This window comes from Gossypium hirsutum, chromosome D05 (assembly GCF_007990345.1).
Source record: "Gossypium hirsutum isolate 1008001.06 chromosome D05, Gossypium_hirsutum_v2.1, whole genome shotgun sequence".
Lineage (NCBI taxonomy): Eukaryota > Viridiplantae > Streptophyta > Magnoliopsida > Malvales > Malvaceae > Gossypium > Gossypium hirsutum.
The window spans coordinates 16,595,597-16,619,002 of NC_053441.1; the positions used below are offsets into that span (position 1 = coordinate 16,595,597).

General features: G+C 35.1%; 3 protein-coding genes and 1 long non-coding RNA gene across 4 annotated transcripts; 2 read left to right on the forward strand and 2 right to left on the reverse strand.

The window, feature by feature from the left end:
• On the reverse strand, positions 1-1,710 carry LOC107905523 (uncharacterized). The gene has a single exon (XM_016832184.2). The coding sequence runs from the start codon at positions 1,193-1,195 to the stop codon at positions 440-442; it is 756 nt and encodes a 251-aa protein (XP_016687673.1). The 5' UTR covers positions 1,196-1,710; the 3' UTR covers positions 1-439.
• A 3,730-nt stretch (positions 1,711-5,440) lies between these two features.
• LOC107905522 (uncharacterized) lies at positions 5,441-6,606 on the reverse strand. Its single transcript, XR_001686551.2, has 2 exons — positions 6,158-6,606; positions 5,441-5,877 (listed from the first exon to the last, which is right to left on the reverse strand). It is a non-coding gene; the product is annotated as an uncharacterized lncRNA (long non-coding RNA).
• A 4,178-nt stretch (positions 6,607-10,784) lies between these two features.
• Positions 10,785-16,175, forward strand: LOC107905521 (synaptotagmin-2). Its single transcript, XM_016832183.2, has 12 exons — positions 10,785-11,366; positions 11,981-12,079; positions 12,186-12,236; positions 12,331-12,454; positions 13,056-13,174; positions 13,387-13,488; positions 13,857-13,931; positions 14,227-14,303; positions 14,379-14,625; positions 14,888-15,238; positions 15,482-15,613; positions 15,872-16,175. The coding sequence occupies exons 1-12, from the start codon at positions 11,223-11,225 to the stop codon at positions 15,995-15,997; spliced, it is 1,647 nt and encodes a 548-aa protein (XP_016687672.1). The 5' UTR covers positions 10,785-11,222; the 3' UTR covers positions 15,998-16,175.
• Positions 16,176-19,710: 3,535 nt separating this feature from the next.
• On the forward strand, positions 19,711-23,269 carry LOC107905518 (receptor protein kinase CLAVATA1). Its single transcript, XM_016832179.2, has 2 exons — positions 19,711-22,473; positions 22,654-23,269. Exons 1-2 carry the CDS (start codon positions 19,878-19,880, stop codon positions 23,001-23,003), a joined length of 2,946 nt encoding a protein of 981 aa, XP_016687668.2. The 5' UTR covers positions 19,711-19,877; the 3' UTR covers positions 23,004-23,269.
• The last annotated feature ends 137 nt before the right edge of the window (positions 23,270-23,406 follow it).

Below are 23,406 nucleotides of genomic sequence, written 5' to 3' on the forward strand. Positions count from 1 at the left end.
TAACAACAACAATAATTTTGGCAATTTTCTACAGAAATCAACCATACAATCATCCGCCAGTATAATTATGCTCACCCCATTTCAAAAACAAGGTGGTGATCACAATATGCGGATCTAAATTACAAACACATATATATTACACACAACCATTGATATAAAAGAAGAAAAATCATCAACAAATCTAAGACGACGACCCTTCTTCTTCTTCTTTTTTTCCTTTCGTGCACCTCATTTCAGAAAAAAAAAACACAGTAGGTGATCACAATATTTCCCATGAAATAATAGTAGTACCCAGCAGAGAAACGTGAAGACGGAAAATAGAAAACTACTAGTCGATTGAGGAAAGCATACCCTTAAATTTAATAAGGCCCTTTAAGCGAAGGACCCTTCAAAGTTCAAACTGCACCACGAACTAAAACCGACTCAAGCTTTCGTTTACTCAATGGAGACGTAGGAGCCGTCGGAGATTGTCAGTGGCTCCCACATCGAACTCAGCGGCTTCAGCGTTGCATCCGAGCTTCGGTCTAAGCGAGAACTTGGGCAAAGGCAAGCTGCTAGGCGGTGGAGAGAGTGTAAAGACGGAACCTGAAAACTTCTCCAAATCTTTGGCGACGCTACCTGTTGCTATGTACGATGGCTTTAAAACCTTAGGGAGATCACTCGGGTCGGGTCCTAACGGGTTAACCGATGCCGTGATGGGAGAATTACTTATGGCCTGTGTTTTTGTTGCTTCTGTTGGCTTCAAATGATCTTTATTTGGATGATCCTCTATTTTCCCAGGGATGAGTTGTTTTGATTTCGACCTCTTGGGTGTGAGGGATTGGTCTCTGGGTCTGTGGTTTTTCCTGTTAGAAGGAGAGGAAGAGGGGCTTCGGGTTCGAGAAGGAAGAGAGCTATGTGGAGGTTTATTAGGGGATGGAAATGGAAGGAGAGGGGGTTGCCGCTGCTGCATCTGCTGATAGAACATTGGATTGAGAAGAGAACCTGAAGGAGGATTAGAAAAGGAGAGAGACGGTGGCGGAGCAAACAAAACGCCTCCTCCTCCTCCTCCTCCATTGATGGTGTATGTTGGAGCTAAGTTTTCATTTGGATTCGAAACGAAGTTAGCTCCGATATTTCTCTTTGGAATATTCTTGAGTTGCTTGTAAGGAGAAAATGATCTCTCACCTGAAGATGATATGAAGATTGCTTCCATAATATTGGGTTTTCTTTTTCTCTTTTAAAACCTGTTTGTTTCCACTGAAACTTGAAAAAATGAAGATATCTATGTGGAAAACGAGGAACAAATTTTTTTTAGCAAAAATTTTACAAAGAAAAACAGGCGATGATCTTTGAAATAATATGATCAAAAGCCTAAAACCAAAACCTTTAAAAGTCTATATTTCACAGAGCTTTACAGATTTTCTCAAGGAATAAGTATTTAAAAGCATATGTTTACAAAGAAAATGCCAAGAACAGAAAAGGAGGAAACAAGTTCTTTTTTTCAAGCTGATCAAGTAATACATACAAAATATATCTTCATCCAGAGAAAATATTGATGAGAGATTCTAAACGGATCTGAAAGATCCCTTTGTATGTAAGGGGAGGTTTTTGGATTTTTCTCCCTTTGTATGTAAGGGGAGGTTTTTGGATTTTTCTTTCTTTATCTTTGGTTAGTAAGTTTTCATGAACGTTAAAACTCTGTGCCTCTTTTTTATAGAAGCGATATAGCCTCCGAAGTCTCCAACGGCTATTTTATTTTTATAACTTAAATGTTACTATTTACTCCTAATTTACCGACAATACCCGGAAGACAAACGTTTGGGCGGCAGCCGCCGATTCGATGTTGACCGTTGGATCCAATTATTTGATGTAGCCGTTGAGGAGATACTAGCCGTTGATGAGTCTCTCGGGTTCTTCGAGGTTGGTCCGGTATGAAAGACACTTGATAAAATCTAAGCCATACACGCACCCAACTTGGTGGGACCCAGAATTATTTTGGGAGGGTATTATTTTATTTTACCTCAAGCACAGGGAATGAGCGCGGACAACGCATTAATAAAATATTTATTTATAATAAATCTTTACTAGGCAGAACCCATGATGAGCATGATGAATTGGCAATTCACCAAATGGTCCTACAATAATACAGTGCAAGTCCTTCTGAGATTCTTCCACGTGGAAGCATTTGATGAGATTTTCCGGTTCTTTCTGCACGTGACTTTCTTTCGCCTTAATTAATGTGATGCAAGCAATAGGGAAAAGTACCATAATACTTCCTATACTATAATTTAGATATTTTTCGGTCCCTATAATGAAAACATTGATAAATCGGTTCCATTACGTTGAATAAAGAAGCAACATTGTCACTCCATTAAAATTATGATGGGAAATACTTTATATTGATATTTTATGTATAAAACATATAATAGATTTGCTACTCTATCTTTTTATTTTTATTCAATTTAATCCTTATTTATTTAAGACAAATAAAATTACCAAATTCATCAAAAATAAGTATGAAATTTTTTGAAACCAAGATATTGTTAAGACTAAAGAGAGCTACATCAATTCTCAATTTGGCTGGTACACACTAAAGACATGAAACTTGCTTTGGAGTGAATATTTTTAGGGGTAAAATTAAATTGTAATTTTTATAATAGTAAAAATAAATTTTATCATTTTAATAGTTTATATTTTTATAGTTTTTAAAAGATTAAATTAATTTTTTATTATTTTTAAGAAGAAAAAATATAAATTTATCTTTACTAATTTAAGATGATTTAAAATGTTTTAAATATTAAACGAATAATTTTATTTATTTATAAATACATAATTTTTTTTTTGTTCAATCGTTTAATTCTAAAATATTCAAGTAGATAATCCGATAATCAAGAATATTCGGACGCCATTAAAAATTAACAGCAAAAGTAAGACCATCCTAGCTAGGGTTGACAATAGTAACACTAGTTGCCATGTACAAATGAGTATACAAAATTTATGGTCGTCATTGCTCAGTTTTCATGCTTCTGTTCCAAGCTTTGCATTATAGATTTTCACGTATACCTGACCAGTGACAGAGCCAAATTTTTTTTTTTTTGGTAGGGAATTAAATTATATATTTTTATAATAAATTTTTATTATTTTAATTGTCTATATTTTTATAATTTTTAAAAAATTAAATTAATTTTTAATTATTTTTTGAGAGAACCAAAGTATAATTTTATTATTACTAATTTAAAATTTTCTAAATGATGAATGACTTAAATAAAAAAAAAATTTAGGGAGGCGGACCCCTTAACTCCGGCACTTTGCCTAATCATCATCATGACACCTGTACTATATTATTATTGGTGTTGTTTTCACAACTTATAAGCGATTTTTTTTATCTATATTAATACTAAACTTCATAGTTTATTGATTTGATCCACCAATAAACAAAACACAAACCTAGTCGATATTATTTAAAGTTTAAATATACAATGAAAAATATAAAATGCAATCAAAGATGGTTACTTAAAAAAGATTCTATCACACATTCGTCATTAAATTTTTTTTATCTTAAGATATTTTAAACTCTCTTTTTAAAAACTCCATATTATTATCGTTTAATAATGGTACAACAAGTTTAACATCAAATTTTGGTTGGTGAAACTATAAGACTTTTAACACATTATCAACAAACTATAGGACTGTTAGTAGTAGTCATTCTCCAATTGTAAATTAGTTATATAATTAATATATAGTAACAGTAGAACTATGAGAATTAGATTGTGGTTGATTCAAACAAATAACTTGGGTGTTATATTGGTCAACTTGTATTTACAGTAATGAGATTGTGACATTCTACCTTCACAAAGTCATGACTAGTTTTTGGGTTAATGGAATTAAAATATAATAAGAATAAAAAGAGGAAAGAAAAGGTTACGGGGATGAAAACCCGATGTAAAGCATCTTTGGCAAAAAGGAACAATCTCAAGATAATAACTTTGAAAAGGCAATTAGCAAAGATAATATAAATTTTAATATTTAAATTTTAGGTGATGCTTGTTATGTGCTTTGGTTATGTGATATATAAAATTATACAAAATAAAAATAAAAATTGCCAAATCTGAATGGTCCGCCCATATCCCCTTTCCTTTTCATAGGTGGACTAGCATGAAAGTTTACTTAAATTGGGCAAATTGACGTGTGTTTTACAATTACACTGTCCCCTAATCTCATTGATTTTTTTCTTTGTATATAATATAGGCGGTGACGTGAGATTTATATCAGTTTAAACGCACCGACCATATTGATAAAAGCCATGGCCATGGGTTTGATTGTGTAATTTTTTATTTCATTTTTATATTCTAGGCGGCCTTTAATTATTTGGGTTTCTTCGATAAAAATCCTATCGGATCTTTTCCCGATCAAATGAACTTCGTGGAGGTGAATATTTGGAATATAATTGGATTAAATTAAGACAAGGGGCAATTGTGAATTAGTGCCCATGCATGAAAATGGGGTCATCTCACGTCTCCTTGAACAAACGCCGAAGATGGTTTTCCTAAAAGGTGGTCAAATGATAAAAAATTCATATATCCTACAGTGCACATAGCATCTCATTAATGAATCACTTTTTTCAGTGACCAAGTCCATTCTTGACAATTTTGGGACATTAAGTAAAATAATAAAATGAGGTTTTATGTTTGTACAAGCCCAAATATGCCCGGGCCCAAACCCAATAAAACTTGGCAGATTTTACCTCCCTGAGGTTACAGTGGAGTACATTGAAGCCAGTAATTCTATCTCCCTAGGCAATAGTGGAATAGATTGAAGATTATAGATCTTATCTTCCTAGGCATTAGTAGAGTAGATCGAAGATGGCTGATTTTACCTCCCTGAGGTTACAGTGGAGTACATTGAAGCTAGTAATTCTATCTCCCTGGGCAGCAGTGGAATACATTGAAGATTACAGATCTTATCTCCCTAGGCATTAATGGAGTAGATCGAAGATGGCAGATTTTACCTCCCTAAGGTTACAGTAGAGTACATAAAAGCCAGTAATTCTATCTCCCTGGGCAGCAGTGGAATTGATTGAAGATTACAGATCTTATCTCCCTAGGCAGTAGTGGAGTAGATCGAAGATGACAGATTTTACCTCCCTGAGGTTACAGTGGAGTACATTGAAGCTAGTAATTCTATCTCCCTGTTCGACAGTGGAATCGATCGAAGAATAGCAGATCTTATCCCCCTAAGCAGTAGTGGAGTAGACTGACGACGGCGGATCTGGTTTCCCCTACATTGCAGTTGAACAAATTAAAGAAACTAATCTTATCTCCCTGAAGTTGCGATGGAGTAGATTAGAACTACAGATCTTATCTCTCTGAAATTGCAGTAGAACAGATCGCATCAGATTTATCTTTAAGTTGTGGCAGAACAAGTTAAAGCTATAAGTCTCATCTCCCTAAGGTTACAGTGGAGCAAATTAAAGATAGCAAATTTTATTTTTTTTGAGGAGCTACAACGTAGAAATCCTATCACCCCGACATTGCAGTAGAGTACATAGAAGCACCAGTTCCTATACCTCTGAAGATGCAATAGGAAGGAATGAGACTATTTAAAGAAGAAAAGCACCGAAGAAGTCAAGGCTTAGTAAGACCGAGCACAATTGGACTTTTAGTCTTTACTCTGTTCCAGTTACACGACAACGAGCAAAGAGGGACAACTGTACAAGCCCAAATATACCTGGGCCCAAACCCAATAAAACTTGGGCCAAGCTAAACCCAATTACAGGGCCCAATTGGCCTAAAACAGCAAAAACCCTAGCAACAATTAGCAGCGCCACATGCCCCACGTTCGGCAGTCTCCACACCGTCCCACGTTCAACACTCCGCGCACGCCACACGCTTGTACCTGCAACAACCACGAACTGTAAAGGGTGGAAAAGAGGTTTTCGGGGGGTTTTCTTTTTTTTATTTTAGCTATTTAAAGTCAAATCGAATCTGTAATAGGGGTTAGCAAATTTTTGTATTGGAAAAACTGGAAAAAAAAAATACAAGAGAGAACAAGTTTTTTAAGGTGACAGATTTTAGTTCTTTTTTTTCTTTTGTTTTTTTTACTGTTTCTATTGGATTTTGTTTCTATTTTTATTTCTTAAAACAAAAACAAAAGGGAAAGGAAAAGGAGGGCTTACCGTTGCGAGATTCGTCGGAGAGCGTCCTCATTTCGTCGTCATCTGGTCGGACATGGGAGGGGACTGGAACGGCGGAGGAGAACTGCTGCGGAGCGATTTTGAATGGCAGAGGAGTTTTCTTTTAAGGGTTTGAAATGGGTTTTATTGGCTGCAAATGAAATGAGATTCTATTTATGGGTTATTTATGTTTTTAATCCTTCCATTTTATCCTATCATTTCAAAACCATTTTTTTTGTTTTCAAAATTTTCCATGAAATATCGAATCTGTTTTATTTTAGCCCAGTGCTGTGCAGTATTTTTGGGTAATTTGCTCCTTCGGCCCTTCCCCTGTTACGCGTGTTTCAAATTACTCCCTTTCTTGTTTTGATTTTCAAATTCAGCTCTCAAATTCTGTTTGTTTTCTTAACTTAATCTTTAATTTGTTTATTTATTTATTTATTATATTGTTTATGTTGTTTATTAGTATAATTATTACTATATTATTATTGTACGTATATATGTGCGCATATATATATGTTAATATATATGTATATTCTAAATGTTTTAAATGCATATATGTAGTACGCATATATTTTATTATCATATCATTTTATTTTTATAGTTTATATATATTTTATATACATTCATATTTTTTATGATATTTATATTTTCATGTTTTATAATTCATATGTTTATACATTTTTACAACGTGTACATATATTTTTGCATTCCTTTCAAGGTTATTATAAATATTTTCCATGTTTTTATATTTACTAATACATTATACTTATGCATTTTTTTTTAAAATGTATTAATATATTTTATATGTATTTTATCATTGTTTTTTTATGACTTTCTCTCGTATCCATATACATATTTGCTAAAATTGTTTATATATCATACTTATGTATACACATAATTTAAATTAAAATATTTGTTTCATATCGCATTTACATTTTTAACATATTTTTCAAATACATTTTGATTTTGTCAAAACATTAAAATCATTTTTTATGATTCAAAGGTTTTCAAAATAAAAACGATATTCAAAGGAAAAATTGAGCCTAACGTATTGGGTTCTGATTTTCTTTGTTAATTCCAAATAATCAAGAATATTCGTTATTTAAAATGTATAAGTATAAAAATCATTTTCGGGAATTTAATTTGTGATGTCCTAACGTATTGGGCATGGCATTTGCCTTCTTGAAATGAATATTTTCTTTAAAAAAGTAAAAGTGATATTCAAAAATCGGGGATTTTGAGAAATTGTACTCTAACGTATTTGGTCTCAATTTCTTCGTATGACTTGAATAATTGACTATCCTTTTCAGATTTCAATATTCGAGTTTGACAAAATCTTTTAAGTTTTCGACACCAAGACATTAAATAATCAAATTGGTACCGATTTTTGGGCGTTACGAGGGTGCTAACCCTTCCTCGTGCGTAACTGACTCCCGAACCTGTTTTCTCAAATTTCGCAGACCAAAGTCGTTTTTAGGTGAGCCGATCACACCTCAATCAAGGATTGGTGGCGACTCCAATTTTCGTTTTTAAAGCCGACAACTAAATTTTTGTTTTCAAAAAAAAAAAGGTTTCGACAATGTTCATTAAAAGTTAGTAAAAAAAATTTGAGCCCTTAAAAATTAAAAAATAATATTTTGAATACCTTTCAACTTTAGGCACTGAATATTAATAAGGTATAGAATAAAATTATTCTTTTCACTTAAATAAAATTATTCATATTTATTTTTCAGTATAGAATATTAATATTTTATTTAGTAAATTATAATCCATCTTTAAAAGAGGAAAGGGCTTGTTGAGTTTGACCTTAAAATGCCTAATATGTCTAAATGGGCTCATTAACATTGGGCATTCTAGTTGAATTTTGTGACATCTTTACCTGAACAAGTTATTGAAATTTGAAGAAGAACTGAAAGTTGTTTATATCTCTCTGTTTTCCGGGGTGCTTAGGGAGTTGACTTGCAGTAAGGGACGAGTCAATGCGTCTTCTTTATTTGCCTGTCTGTCAGTGCAGAGAAGAAGGGAATGATGATCTCTAACACCTCTCAGTATCGATTATCCAAGCAAGCTTAGGCATTGGCTATACAGTGCACTACGCTCGGTGCACGCAGGTGATAGCAACAGCTACTGTTCCCAGCGCACGTCCACGACGATCCTCTCACCATGCGCCCTTTGTTTTCTTACCAGCTCACAGTGTCCCGATGTTCCAAGAGCATAACAGTTACTACACCAAGGCCTAAGCTATCCAAATTCCATCTTGTAATGGATAATACGGAGAATTGTTCGAGAAACTAATCTTATCCTATCTTTGGTAGATATTCGGGAATTTTGGTGGAATTTATATCATCCAAACATGTTAATGTTTTCAATTTAATCTAATATTATCTTATCAAACACATTTTAAAATAAATTCAAAATGAATTTATCTAAACTTATGTCTATCCTTACAATATATGTAAAGGGATTGGATACTATCCAATATTTTGTCATCCATACATTAATCACCATTCTTAAAATTGTATTAGATAATAATTGGACATAAAAAATAATGAAAAGAGTCAAACTCCATGTAAACTCAATTAGCTTAACTTGGCATTAAGCTCTTTAGATTGTTTTAGAAGAGCAATTGAATTTATTCGTTTTTTTTCTTAGTTTATTGCCGAAGTTTTTCATTTGGATGTTTATATGTTTGTGTGAAACTTTTGTTGTTTTTGATGTAAAATCAACTTTTTTTTAAAAATTATCTGAACCCCGCATGTAAAACCAACTAATAAGACAATATTGTCACAATTTCGCCAGATGGAGTAATGGAAAATTGGGTTTTGCACCAAGACAATACGTAACACTGTTATCATCTATCAATACACTTTATTATTTCTTGGATGGCTATATTGGACAGTTTGCCAACAAAGGAGAAATTATTTTCTTATGGTACGAATATTGCTGAGAATTGCTCTCTTTGTGGAAGGGTGCAAGAAAGCAGAGAGCACCTCTTCTTTGATTATGATTTTTCAAGATATGGGAAGAAATTTTGAAGTTGTGTTAGTTGCATAGAAGAATAATAAGATGGCATCAAGCGCTGCATTGGACTGTTGCTAGGTTGAAAGGAAAGTCTCTTCTTACTCTCATTTTGAAGCTTGCTTGTAATTCACATATTTATATGATTTGGAAAGAAAGAAATAGAAGGATTTTCCAAGGGTTGCAAAACACAGAATATAAAAGCTATAGTGAAAGTTAGATTATTGGGGAAAAGTATAAATAGATTAGGAGGGGTAAATAATAGACTCTGTACAGATTAGAATATTATAGAATGACTTCTCCTATGTAGCTGTTGATTACCTTTGTTTTCCTTTATAATGCATCATTGCTTTCTTAAAAATTCACATTAAAATATATTTTGATAAAAAAATATACAAACAAAATAAATTCGCAATCACATCAATAAAAATTTTATTTCTTTCCATATATCATACTTTTCATTATATTTTCTGGTTATATCAATGGGTGAAATCAAGGGTCTGGCAGGAGCCCTGACCCCCCTAAAATGAAAAATTTTTCATTTAAACTATTTGAAATTTTTAAAATTTTAATTTAGTAAAGGTAAAATTATACTTTGGCCCCTCCTAAAAATGATAAAAATTTGATTTAAATTTTAAAAATTATAAAGACAGAGGCTATTAAAATGGTGAAATTGTATTTTTACTATCGTAAGAATAACAATTTGATTTCACCCCCCTAAAATTTTTTTTTGCCTTCACCCCTGGTTATATCCAACGATATTTCAGATAGATTGGATCGGAAATTGATTGGGGTATCAATTTGGAAAATGACTTTACACTGATTAGATCAATAATTGGTACATACTATTTGAATTTACTAAAAACCGGTTTATTTTATTATATTTTTACCTATTTTATAATTTTTAATGATTTTTCAATTGAATTGATTGAATCCGTGACTTGACCAATTTAACTATCGATCTAGTTCTAACAACATTGACTATATGTATAAAACTTGTATTTAATTAAATTGGTGTTATGAATTAACTTCACATTGACTTGATAAAAAATTATTTAAAAACTTTTTACAAGCATTAAATATTAATACAATTATGTTTTAGTCTTTTACTATTTTATATGAAATTTTTAGTAAAACAATTAAAATTACAATGTTTAATAATTGAAATCCTAACGAGAATTTATTCATAAACGCTTTACAATTTTACTTGTAACTCAATTATTGATATATCGATTTTCTTTCACCTATGTAGATGTGAGAAAATGTAGTTATATAAATCCTAATTGAGTTGGTGTTACGAGTTAATCAGACACCAATTCATTTGATTAATAACTAAAATAACCTTATTTTACAAAATAAATTATATTACTTTGAGAATATTTTTATCTTTTTATAGAAAAATACACATTATGACATTATAGTTTTTAAAATATTTATATTACCATTTCAACTAAGGCGTTTATTTTATAAATATATTTGTTAAATAAGTGTGGTATTTTCATATATATATATTTAATTTATCGTTAAAAATACACTGCATTCACCGATGTAAATATAGTGGAAAAAATTATAAAAATCCATGAATGACAGTTGTATACTGTGAGATTGAACTCCAGACTTTTTTTAAGAAAATGACATTTCAGAAATTTTCGGAATGTTGTAAAGCTTAGGGAAAAAAACGGAAGGGAAATTCATAAATCATAACCAACTAACCGACAAGACGGCGAAAGGCCAAATATCACGCGGTTGAAGAATATTTCATAGCGAAAGCCGTTGTATAGGTCCAAAAACACTAAGCGGCTTCTTTGAACGTAAAAAGATTGGCCACAAGAACCTTTAATGCATTCTTCATGAGATTTAAACCATAATATCTCTTTGCAATCTTCTTTCCTTTTCGTTTTTATCTGATTCTTTCCTCGATCAAGAATGTTTGTTACTTAGATTCCATTTCTGGGTTTTTTTTTCTGTTATTATATTTGAACAGAGCAAAAACTTCAAGCCTATATGTTTTAACTATTTTAGCGATCTTTTAGAAAAAGGAAGAAAAATGGGTTTGCTGAGCACTATATTCGGTATTTTGTGTGGTTTTCTGAACTCTATATTTAGTCTTTTTGCCTTCGGAATTGGAACTTCAATTGGGCTCGTCATTGGCTATTACGCGTTTATAAACGCACTGCCCACTGATGTTGAGGTCTGGTTCTGTTTCGTTTGAATTCTCATTATGTTTTGCTTCTATTATTTTCGTGTGGATGTTGATAACTTTTTTTGGTTCTTATGCATTATGATTTTCATCATTTTTTTGTTTGAGTGAAGCGCTATTTCATGGGTGGCTGTTCTTGTACTTCCATAAGCGGCTGTAAAATTTACCCATTTTTTAGTTGAAAAATGAATATAAGATAAAAACTTCATTCTAGGTGATCAACAGTTTTTCATTATGGTCTGATAAATATATGAGATCCTGTTTGTTTCTTCAGCCTATTTTAGTTTCTGGATTCTATCTCCAGTTTCAGTGTGCAAATATCACTACTTTTTAGTGTCATTATGACCTTGAAAGTTGCATATTCACCATTTTAAGTTGAAAAACACTATTGTGTAATGATCACAGGAGCGTAGGCTTTAGGTTTTTCTAGGAAAATTTTCAGTTTTTTTAGGCTTTTCTAAATAGTGATATGATATCCCACTGAGCATTTTGGTGTGGAAGCTAAACAACATCGTAAATTGTCTCCAATATGATGATTCAACCATTTGAACATTGACAAGATGGTTGCATTGTTTCTTTTGGTTGTTAAACATGTCTGTTTTTAGGATGTAAAAGTTTGTCCTTTGGTCGAGGAGGACTTGGAAACTTTGCAGCGGTTGATTCCAGAGATCCCCTTGTGGGTCAAAAATCCAGATTTCGATCGTGTATGTTATTCTTGCTATAGGTTCTTATTTCCTTTGGGATTTCTTCAATGTTATGTCTTAACTGAATTAACTTATGCAACAAGGTTATAACTGTGTTTCTCTGAAGGTTGACTGGCTTAACAGATTTATTGAGAATATGTGGCCTTACCTGGACAGGGTATGTGTAACTCTAATGATCTTTGATCTGTTTCATTTGTTTGGCTTTACCTTTCTGAATTCCTTGCTGAGTTTTGACACTTCAAGTTTTCTAGGCAATTTGTGCAACTGCCAAGAATATAGCAAAGCCAAATATTGATGAGCAAACTCCACAATACAAAATTCAATCAGTTGAATTTGAAACTTTCACTCTCGGTACCATACCACCTACTTTTCAAGGTTGACTCCTCCTCCCCTAACAGATATTCCTGTATATTCACACTCATAAAGCTCAACTCATATGGCACATCAAATATGTTTCCTTATATGATCACTTGATTGGACTTCTTTTCTGCACTCAAAGGAGAGATATTTATCCCAGACATCAGAGTATTATGATAGTCATGATGGGAACATTAGAATCTTATGTTGAAAAAATTGAAGCATGCTATGTGTCTTGATCATGCTTTAGACTGACAAAAGTTGACAGTGAGGTTCTGAGTTATATATATATATGTTATATGAATAACCCTTGCATTTCATTTGTGATGAACAACTAGTTTTCAGATTGGAAGAGAAGTTATCAATACTGAGGATTTGTAAGGGAAATGAGTCAGAACAATGGCCATTTGTAGTATAATAATTCAAGAAAAGTATTGAAAGCACTCACTTGGAACATGATTGCTTATTGTCATTTAGAATAAAAAATTATGCATATGGTGGTAATGATGTTGTTGGGTTCTATTCTATGCACAAAATGCATTCCATTCTCTTCTTTTCCCTTGTACTTATCGCGCAATATTATAGCGTGATACTCATTGTTGATTTAATCATATCCCAGGAATGAAAGTCTATACCACTGATGACAAGGAACTGATCATGGAACCATCAATTAAGTGGGCAGGGAATCCTAACATCAGTATCGCAGTTACAGCTTACGGATTAAAAGCCACTATTCAGGTATTTGCTAGTGTAATGGTGGATTAAGAGAAGAAATATGCATGATGAGACGTGAAAGAAATGTCTAGCCGTGCATACAATATGTATATCTGTCTGTTCCCCTCTCATGAACAGATATTAGTGCAAGCATGTGAAACAAAATGGTTAAGCAGGAGAAAGAGAGAATCTATTTATGGTTCCAGTGGGGAGTACTGATTTTCTAAATGTTTCAGGTTCTTGATTTGCAAGTATTCGGTATTCCTCGAATCACTCTGAAGCCTTTGGTTGGTATCTTTCCTTGTTTTGCCAGTATATTTGTCTCCCTAATGAACAAGGTATGCTGTATTTCACAAAGCCATACATGGTTATTTATTCAGTAATTAAGTTTGTCCTGCATTATTGCTTCATTTGGAAAATGTTATGTATTTGATGCTGATGACATCTCTAAGCATCGTTCTTGTTAGGAGAGGTTTTTTTAATTTATCATCATCTCCATTTACTACGAATTGATGTTATTAACTTTATTGCATGTCTTTATTTTCTGTCTGTCCAAAGCTTTATCATGATTCAGTTCGGCATAAAAGGTTTAGGAGAAAGCATCACCCAGACAGTTGTAGACCTTTAGTGGCTGAACAAAGATCTTCTTGCCTCTTTCTTTCCCTTCCCTTCCTTTTTATCTTAATCTTCTATTTTTATTTTGTAGCCACATGTTGACTTTGGGCTGAAGTTACTAGGGGTGGATCTTATGGCCATTCCAGGGTTATACAGGTTTGTCCAGGTAATACTTCATTTTTCTTATCTTCTTGTAATAGATCAAGTGTTGCGTTAGAGAACACTGTTATTTACCTTATGGATGATGGTTAACTGCTCCGGCCTCCACCTTGGTTATGTACGCCAAATATTATGCCCATTTCTCTGTCCCCCATTCACTTTTCCAATGGGAAGGGAAGTGGAAACTGCATTCATATATGGAATCTATATGCCAGCCATAGAATGCCATCGGCCCCCTTTATTTTCCAGGAATCCTGTTTGCAATCTCAATACAACCCAAATATTATTTTATACATATCCAGGAGCTCATAAAGGATCAGGTTGCAAATATGTACCTGTGGCCTCAAGCCCTGGAAGTGCAAATAATGGATCCTGAACAGTAAGTGTGTTTATTCCAGGCTTTCAAGTTACAGATGAGATTCTATCTCTTGCTAACATTTCGTTAAATTGGCAGAGCTTTGAAGAGACCTTTAGGAATTCTTGATGTGACAGTTGTGAAGGCAGTGAAGCTTCAGAGGAAAGATCTCCTTGGCAAATCAGATCCTTATGTGAAACTAAATTTAAGGGAGGAAAAAGTAGCGTTCAAGAAAACTACGGTGAAACGCAGCAACTTGAACCCTGAATGGAATGAGGAATTTAGTTTCGTTATTAAAGATCCAGCAACTCAAGTTTTGGAGTTAAGGGTCTATGACTGGGACCAGGTATGATCCTTTTTATATGTTTTCTAGATTAATTGTAGGTTCCAAGGTTGCTCTAATGCGACCAGCATAACCTTTCTATTTGGTGTCGTGATGTGCAATGATAGTACGCATCACTGTTCTTTCTGTCCCTGTTGGAAGACTTCACTTAATTTGATAGCATCTAAAGCATTCCAAGCTAACCTGATACTCATGTATGCATGCCTATGTATGTTCCACAATGTAATTTCAGTATTTCTCAAGCTGTATGTATTAACTGATTCAGGTTGGCACTCATGAAGAGATGGGCCTAAATGTAGTTCCATTGAAAGACCTTACACCTGATGAGCCAAAAGTTTTGACTCTTGTTCTGCTGAAAACTCTGAACCCAAATGATCCACAAAATGACAAGCCACGTGGGCAGCTTGTCATCGAACTCGTGTACAAACCTTTCAAGGAGGATGAGATGTTAGATGACATTGACGATTCAGGTAAGATGGAAAAAGCTCCAGAAGGAACACCTGCAGGTGGAGGTTTGCTTGTAATTATTGTGCATGAAGCTCAAGATCTCGAAGGGAAGTACCACACAAACCCACATGTGCGTTTGTTATTCAAAGGGGAGGAGAGAAAAACGAAGGTATGTGCCATAAAATCTCTGCTGTAAATATTTTGTTCAAGCATGTTGACTGAGGAAAACAAATAGTGCGGAATTCTGGTGCCAAACTTCCAATGCATCTTAGTCTTTTAACAGTGATGTTTAAAAATAAAAGATTCGGCAGTTTCCAAGTCCAGGATGCATTATTGGTTGTGAATCAGCAATGTTGCCTCTTTTATATTTTTGCCTGCATGAGCTTCGTGTTCCTTGTTATTTGTCATGCAGCGTATAAAGAAAAACAGAGATCCAAGATGGGATGAGGAATTTCAGTTTAGATTAGAAGAACCACCCACAAATGATAGACTTCACGTAGAAGTTTACAGTACCTCTTCCAGGATAGGGCTACTGCATTCCAAGGTTTGCTTCCGATTGCATTTATTCCAACCAGTGTTCAAATGGTTCTGTTATCTTTGTATGATGCGGATTGTTTTCTTCTTTTGTCAATGTTTTTTTTCTTATCTCATTATTAACACTAATTATTGTGACGACGTTTGGACTTTCATTTTTTATCATATTGATAATTCACCAGATCATGATGCATAACAAGCTTCTGTTGCTTCCTCTCTTTTTTTCCTTTTTTGTAATGAAATAACATTACTTCGCATGTTTTACCAGGAATCTTTGGGTCATGTTTCTATAAACCTAGTTGATGTTGTTCATAACAGAAGAGTCAATGAGAAGTATCAACTCATCGACTCCAGGAACGGTCGGGTTCAAATTGAGTTGCAGTGGAGAACTTAAGTATGCCATAATTTGGTTTTTTCATGAAGTTTGTAAAGGAGATTAGTCCAGATGTTTTATGTTGCTAGCAACCATAGCATTGCTCACTATGTTTTTAATTATGTAGTTTACTGTTAATCGATGTTTCTTGGCTCTGCTTTTAAACATGTTAATGTCAATAACTCATTTTCTTGCAAAATATCTCCATGAATACTCTTTTCTAACTTTTCGAAAATACAACCTAATATATCAACTTATTTCCTTTGGGCCTTGCTGCCCATTTAAGCAACTCACTAGGGCGCAGTCAGCAGGCTTAGCGATCTAGGCCTACTATAGTTCAAAAGATGAACAAAAACAAGACTGGCTGCAGATGTGACCTTTGTCCAATACTGCTGCACTCTTATCCTTGAACGCTGCTGAGAAATGACTGCCGTGTTTATAAATATCATCTATTAATTGGGCGATCGTGCTCAACCCCCAACTGCTAAAACAAGTAAAAGAAGGCAAAGATGCTTCAAAGCTGTCGAATAGTATGCAAGATTTTCTTTCCATATTGGCTACATATCAAGCCAGACGGGTTGGGCACGTAAGCTACTAACTAGATCACTTTGGGGGTATTCATAAGAAAAAAAAAAGATAAAAGATAAAAAAGCTTTGTTATGCCTAGTGAACCAATGCCAACAAAGCCTTAGGGAACCTCAACTCTTTTCCTACCTTTTTTTGGGTCAAATCTGAGATTATATGCTAACAAAGATTTCATTTGCATCTGGAAGACAAAGTTACAGAATTACAAACTTTGAGATCTAGAACAAGAAAAAGAATGTGGAAGCCATCGGCGGTACAGCTTTTGTAAAATACTAATAATTATTCAAGGGAAGTGGAATGTGGGAGCTCATTGTCTCCTTCAAAGCACTACAAGCGGTAATCGTTTATCATGTACCTTCCAACATCGATATATTTAAGGGTATATTAAATTTGGATGGATTCTCCATTTCTGTCAATCATTTAACCATGCACGAATGAAGGAGAGCTCCTAAAATTAAAAATGGAAATGCCAAACCTAAATACCCAAATAGGTTTTGTCGCTCTAAAAGTTGGTATCTTTATTCACTAAAACACTCGCTTAATATTCTTAGCATAGAATTCTCCACTAACCACATACATACACCCCATATTTTTACAAACCGAATAAGAATTTATGCTGCTTCTATTGTAGTGGATCTTAAATAAAGAGAATAAATGCTTGTCTTCCTTAACACAGTTCATGCGGCGCTCATTTTCTTAAGTAGTAATCTACAAGGAAACAAGTTTTCTCAACTCTTTTATCCCCAGAATAAAGATACCCCACCAAAAAAAAAAAGTTACTTTAGGCAAAGGTTTTGATATATAATACTACTACAAAGTCCACGATTTGATTTCGAATAACAGTTTAACATATTTAAATTTTGATTTAGCTTCTCATTTTCAAATTAGTTCCTCCAGAAAGTTAAATATGCTGAAACTGGAAGATACCAAAAAACTGTTTGACCAAAGATGATGAAGAGTTTCCACCATTGCCATTGGTCGTGATGAAGAGGGGTTGTGTAAGGCTGCAGACATTAGAGTACTATGGTCCCACCAGTGGACGATCCAGATTAGATAAAAACAACAAAAGGAGTGGACTTTTAGCTCTCAACCACACGGGAGTCAGAGGGGAAAAAAAAGGTGATTCTTCGGGAAAGGGCATAGGTCCAGAAAAAGCCAATCCTCAGTCTTCATCAGTTCTTCTAAAAGGATAGGATCCACATTGATATTTGATGATCCCAAAAGCTCCAAGACTTAACTTTCTTACCCACGTAAAAATAAAACTTGGATGTAGTGGCGTTTTACTTTTGAGGTTTAAACTCAAATTTCAATCCTACAAGAAAAATAGCTGGATTCCAATATATACCATACGACGTTGCTTTCATGATTTTATCCAAGGAAACGACACAGATTCAAGGTCGTCCTTGAGCCACAAACTTGTGAAATTTTTTACCAGGGATATTAAAAACTGCGACGGGGCTGAGCCTGTCCTTCAAACTGCCGGATCACACCGTTAAAGCACTCTTATCGCCTATTGCTATTGGATCAGTTTACAGTACCGTCATAATTCCCTTTTTGGACAAATATCTTTACTATTTCACAGTTTCTCCATCAGACCCACTTAAATAGTACGATCAATCGTTTTAACTCCGATAACATTAACGATGAAGTCATCCAATGAGGACGTCAGTTTTGACTCGCAGTCCTGAAGAGCTGACAGAGCATTAAAAAGTAAAACTCTGAAAACAAATCAATGTTTTTTTTCCATTAAAGCAAAATCATTTTTTCCGGTCTAAAACAAAGTCAATGTTTTTTTTTTGGGTAAAAAATGTCTTGTCTTTTTTTTTTTTTTTTTGAGATAGTCTTTTTTTACTTTTAATTATAGGAACTTAATTTTCTCTATCAATCTAATTTTAAAAAAGTAAAGTTTAATTTACAATAACTGTTAATTGATTTCATCAAATTTAAATAGTATCTTCTTCTTCTTTTTTCTGATAATTTGTGCTTTGTATTTGGACAAAATAGTAAACTGCTACATTTACTTAGTTTTCCCTCTACATTAGCCAATATGTAGCCATCCTCAAACCCGATTCTATCTATACATAATCTGTTGCTTACATGGTTGCTATTATATATTAACATTTTTTTCCTAATGATGTCAATTGGTTTCCTTCTTTCTCTCCATATCATATAAATAAAACAGCTCAAAGTAAACTTCGGAATCAAAGTGAGCAATAATTTTCATTTTATACATTCCATAATAGATCTTTGCACCTTATATAATCTTAAAATTCCTCCCCGTACTTTTTTTTTTTGGAAGTGCATTCAAAGAAAATGTGGTTTCGAATTCATGCTCCTTATTGCTAAACAGTATAGGTTCTATCCCCACACTTCTCAAATAAAATTAACCTTTATTTTGTTGCCAGCTTGTCCAATATTGCCATCCAAATATTAATTGAATGCCTTGAGATATGGAATGAATGTCATGTCATTAACCATAAAATATGGTGTAGTGATTGTTCATCTTATTTTTTAACCATAAAGATAAGTTTGATCTCCATCTATGAGAGCGAAATACATTTCATGACCAGTCATTCTGTGATGAGAAAATTAGTCACTGCAATCGACAGTGAACATCTTGATTTCGACAAAAAATAATATCATACCATCATGAAATACACGTTTAGATATTAAAAATTCACATGTTCAAATTTAAAAAAAAATTATTACCCGTATTATAAATTAAAATTTAATTTTAAAATCAAACAAATAAAACTAAAATTTTAAATTAAAAGTTGAGCAACTAAATTTTAAAATATTCAAAATGTAAAAGGATTCAGGATAAAATTAACATTTTTTTTTCTTGATAAAATTAACATTTTTTTTTCTTTCATTCAAAATCAATGGATTTGTTTTGAATAAAATGTAAAAGGATTCAGGATAAAATTAACATTTTTTTTTTCTTTCATTCAAAATCAATGGATTTGTTTTGAATAAGGCAAAATCGAAATCACTGTCAACGCATCGTGTGCTACCATCGTGAAATATTGGAATGTACGGTGGGAACCAGGAGCCATGCTGGGTTGCAGGGTGTTACGGGTTCCATGCAATCAGTACTCTCACTCTCTGACTTTTGAAATTTTGTATTTGTTTAATTTCATATCTAAAAATTCGATACTTCGGGGACTACGATTCGCTTTACAAAGCACTGCACAACTCTACTTAACGTAGCTTCTCAGGATTGAGTTGCACTGCATAGAGTTAAAGCTACATTCTCTTCTCTCTCTCTCTCTCTCTCTCTCTCTCAGCAAAGAGAGGAACTGTGGAATACCGAGAAATGAGAAGCCTTTACAGTTATTTTCTTCTCTGTATTTCCCTCATTCTTCTACTAATCTCTACCACCATCAATGGTTACAGTGATCTTGAAGTTCTGTTGAAGCTCAAGTCTTCCATGATTGGACCCAAAGGTTCTGGCCTCCAGGACTGGGGATCCTCTTCTTCTCCGTCGGCTCATTGCAATTTCTCCGGCGTTAAATGCGATGAGGACTCCCGTGTTGTTGCTCTCAATGTGTCGTTTCATCCTCTATTTGGCTCCATTCCTCCGGAGATTGGGCTTTTGAACAAGCTGGTGGACCTCACTATTTCAATGGTTAATCTTACAGGGAGTATTCCAGTGACGATGAGGAACTTGACTTCTCTCAGGATATTCAACATCTCCAACAATGCTTTCGAAGGGGATTTCCCTGGAGAAATACTTACAGGTATGACTCAGCTTGAGATTCTCGATGCTTATAACAATAACTTCACGGGTCGTCTTCCCCTTGAGGTGGTGAACCTGAAAAATCTAAAGCATCTATGTTTTGGAGGCAACTATTTCACGGGAGAGATACCGGAGAAGTACTCTGACATCCAGAGCTTGGAATACTTGGGTCTAAACGCCATTGGTTTGAAGGGTAAAAGTCCTGCATTTTTAGCTCGTCTAAAGAATCTGAAACACTTGTATCTTGGATATTTCAACTCCTACGACGGAGGAATTCCTCACGAGTTTGGATCATTGAGTCAACTCCAACTCCTCGATATGGCAGCCTGCAACCTCACCGGCGAGATTCCTGCGAGCTTGCGCAATTTGAAACACTTGCACACGTTGTTCCTTCAGCAGAACAATCTGACGGGCCATATTCCTCCTCAACTCTCCGGTTTGATCAGCTTGAAATCGCTTGATCTTTCCATAAACGAGCTAACAGGGGAGATACCCTTGAGTTTCTCTGCCTTGCAAAACATTACACTCATCAACTTGTTTAAAAACAATCTCTACGGTCCAATCCCATCATTCGTTGGTGATTTTCCCCACCTCGAAGTGCTTGAACTGTGGGGGAACAACTTCACGCTTGAATTACCGGAGAACCTTGGCCGCAACGGGAAGCTTTATAGGCTTGACGTTGCTTCCAATCACCTCACTGGGAACATACCACGGGACTTGTGTAAGGGAGGGAGGTTGGATTGGTTAGTTCTGATGGATAATTTCTTCTTTGGTTCACTCCCTGAAGGACTCGGTGACTGCAAGTCTCTTACCAAGATTCGTATCATGAATAACCTTCTCAATGGATCAATTCCGGCTGGGATTTTCAACTTGCCCTTGCTGACTATGTTCGAGGCCGACAACAATTTCTTCTCCGGTGAAATCCCATCCCAAATGTTGGGTGCTTCGTTAAATCAGTTAAAAGTTTCAAATAATAAGATCACTGGTAAAATCCCTCCAGCATTCGGTAATTTGGGATCTTTGCAAATTCTATCTCTTGGAATGAACAAGTTTTCAGGTGAAATTCCTGAGGAAATCTTTAAAATCAAGCTACTTTCAAAGATCGACCTCAGTGACAACAATCTTACTGGTGAAATCCCTCCTTCGATCTCTCAGTGTGCTTCACTTACTGCAATTGATTTCAGTCAGAACAATCTCATTGGTGAAATTCCAAAAGGGATTAAAAATTTGATGGATTTGAGCATTCTCAATTTCTCGAGAAACCAGCTAACCGGTGAAATCCCTGGTGAAATCCGAGACATGATAAGTCTCACAACTCTTGATCTTTCTTTTAATAATTTCATTGGTAGAATCCCCACCGGCGGCCAATTTTTAGCCTTCAACGGCAGCTCGTTTATTGGGAACCCCAATCTCTGTCTACTGCGCCGCAGTACTTGTCCATCTTTAATGAACCAAGCTAAAGGTTCAGGTCATGGGCAAGCAGCATCTTTCACTGCTTCAAAGCTCATTATCACAATCATCACGCTAATCACAGCTTTGTTGCTGACGGTCGTCACAGTGTATAGAATGAGAAAGAAGAAGCTCGAGAAATCACGAGCATGGAAGCTCACTGCTTTCCAAAAGCTAAATTTCAAAGCCGAGGACGTGCTGGATTGCTTGCAGGAAGAGAACATTATAGGGAAAGGTGGAGCTGGGATCGTGTATCGCGGTTCCATGCCAGATGGTCTCCTTGTTGCAATTAAAAGGTTGGTGGGTCGTGGAACTGGAAGACGCGACTACGGGTTCTCGGCGGAGATTCAAACTCTGGGCCGAATCAAGCACCGGAACATTGTGAGACTGTTGGGTTACGTATCGAACAAGGACACGAATCTGTTGCTGTACGAGTATATGCCCAATGGGAGCTTGGGAGAAATGTTGCATGGGTCAAAGGGTGCTCATTTGCAATGGGAGAGGAGGTATTCAATTGCCGTGGAGGCTGCCAAGGGACTGTGTTATCTTCACCATGATTGCTCGCCCCTGATTATACATAGGGATGTGAAGTCCAACAATATACTGCTCGATGAATATTACGAAGCTCATGTTGCTGATTTCGGCCTGGCTAAGTTTTTGCAGGATGCTGATGCCTCCGAGTGCATGTCCTCCATTGCTGGTTCCTACGGCTACATCGCACCAGGTTTGAATTCACCCATTTTTTTTTCGCCTTACATTGCATTACGTTATCTGCCATATGTATGTAATAAAATACTTTTGGGCCAAGCTAACGAGCAGCCTAGCATAGATTATAAACCAGTATAATTTTGCCTGCCATGGGCTTAGATAAAAGCACTACTAATGATATATATACACACAACAGAGTACGCTTACACACTGAAGGTGGATGAGAAAAGCGATGTGTACAGTTTTGGTGTGGTGCTGCTGGAGCTGATAGCAGGAAGGAAACCCGTGGGGGAATTTGGAGACGGGGTGGACATTGTGTGGTGGGTCAGGAAGACCATACCACAACACGCTGATCCTGCTTCAGTGTTGACAATTGTAGACCCCAGGTTGAGTGAGTACCCATTGACGGGTGTCATCCATCTGTTCAAGGTAGCCATGAAATGCGTCGAAGAGCAGAGCTCTGCTAGGCCCACCATGAGAGAAGTTGTGCACTTGCTCACCAATACTCCACAGTCTACCCCAAGGCCATGCCTACTTTCCGCTTGATGCTCATTGCATTTGGTCAGTCTTCAGCTCACTGGCCGTTGTAGTAAAAATAAAAAAAAAAAGAACATAGGAAACTGTAATAATTTTCTAACCATGCAAGGTTTTGGGTATTAGAAAAATGTCACGTTGACCTTCCATAACGGGGGATAATTGTGTTGTGTGTTCATTTTCTTATATTTGTAATCGTACCGCTGTTATTGCATACTTTTTGTACCATATATTTGTCTGAGGTTTGACCTAACCTGTTTAAAAAGCTCTTTATTTAAGCTCTCTTTGGCAGCTTCACTGTAACTGACTACTAACCTTCCCATGCAAGTTTGATTCAAATTCAACCTCCCAATTTCCTTCAACTATTAGGCTTAATAATAATAAGAAAAAGCAAATAGGCTAATTGAGCCTCCCC

Coding starts and splice junctions, on each gene's coding strand:
- LOC107905518 (XM_016832179.2), top strand. CDS start 19,878: ATGAGAAGCCTTTACAGTTATTTTCTTCTCTGTATTTCCCTCATTCTT. Junction 22,474..22,653: donor CTACGGCTACATCGCACCAG/GTTTGAATTCAC, acceptor TACACACAACAG/AGTACGCTTACACACTGAAG.
- LOC107905523 (XM_016832184.2), bottom strand. CDS start 1,195: ATGGAAGCAATCTTCATATCATCTTCAGGTGAGAGATCATTTTCTCCT.
- LOC107905521 (XM_016832183.2), top strand. CDS start 11,223: ATGGGTTTGCTGAGCACTATATTCGGTATTTTGTGTGGTTTTCTGAAC. Junction 12,080..12,185: donor AAAATCCAGATTTCGATCGT/GTATGTTATTCT, acceptor GTTTCTCTGAAG/GTTGACTGGCTTAACAGATT. Junction 13,489..13,856: donor TTGTCTCCCTAATGAACAAG/GTATGCTGTATT, acceptor TTTATTTTGTAG/CCACATGTTGACTTTGGGCT.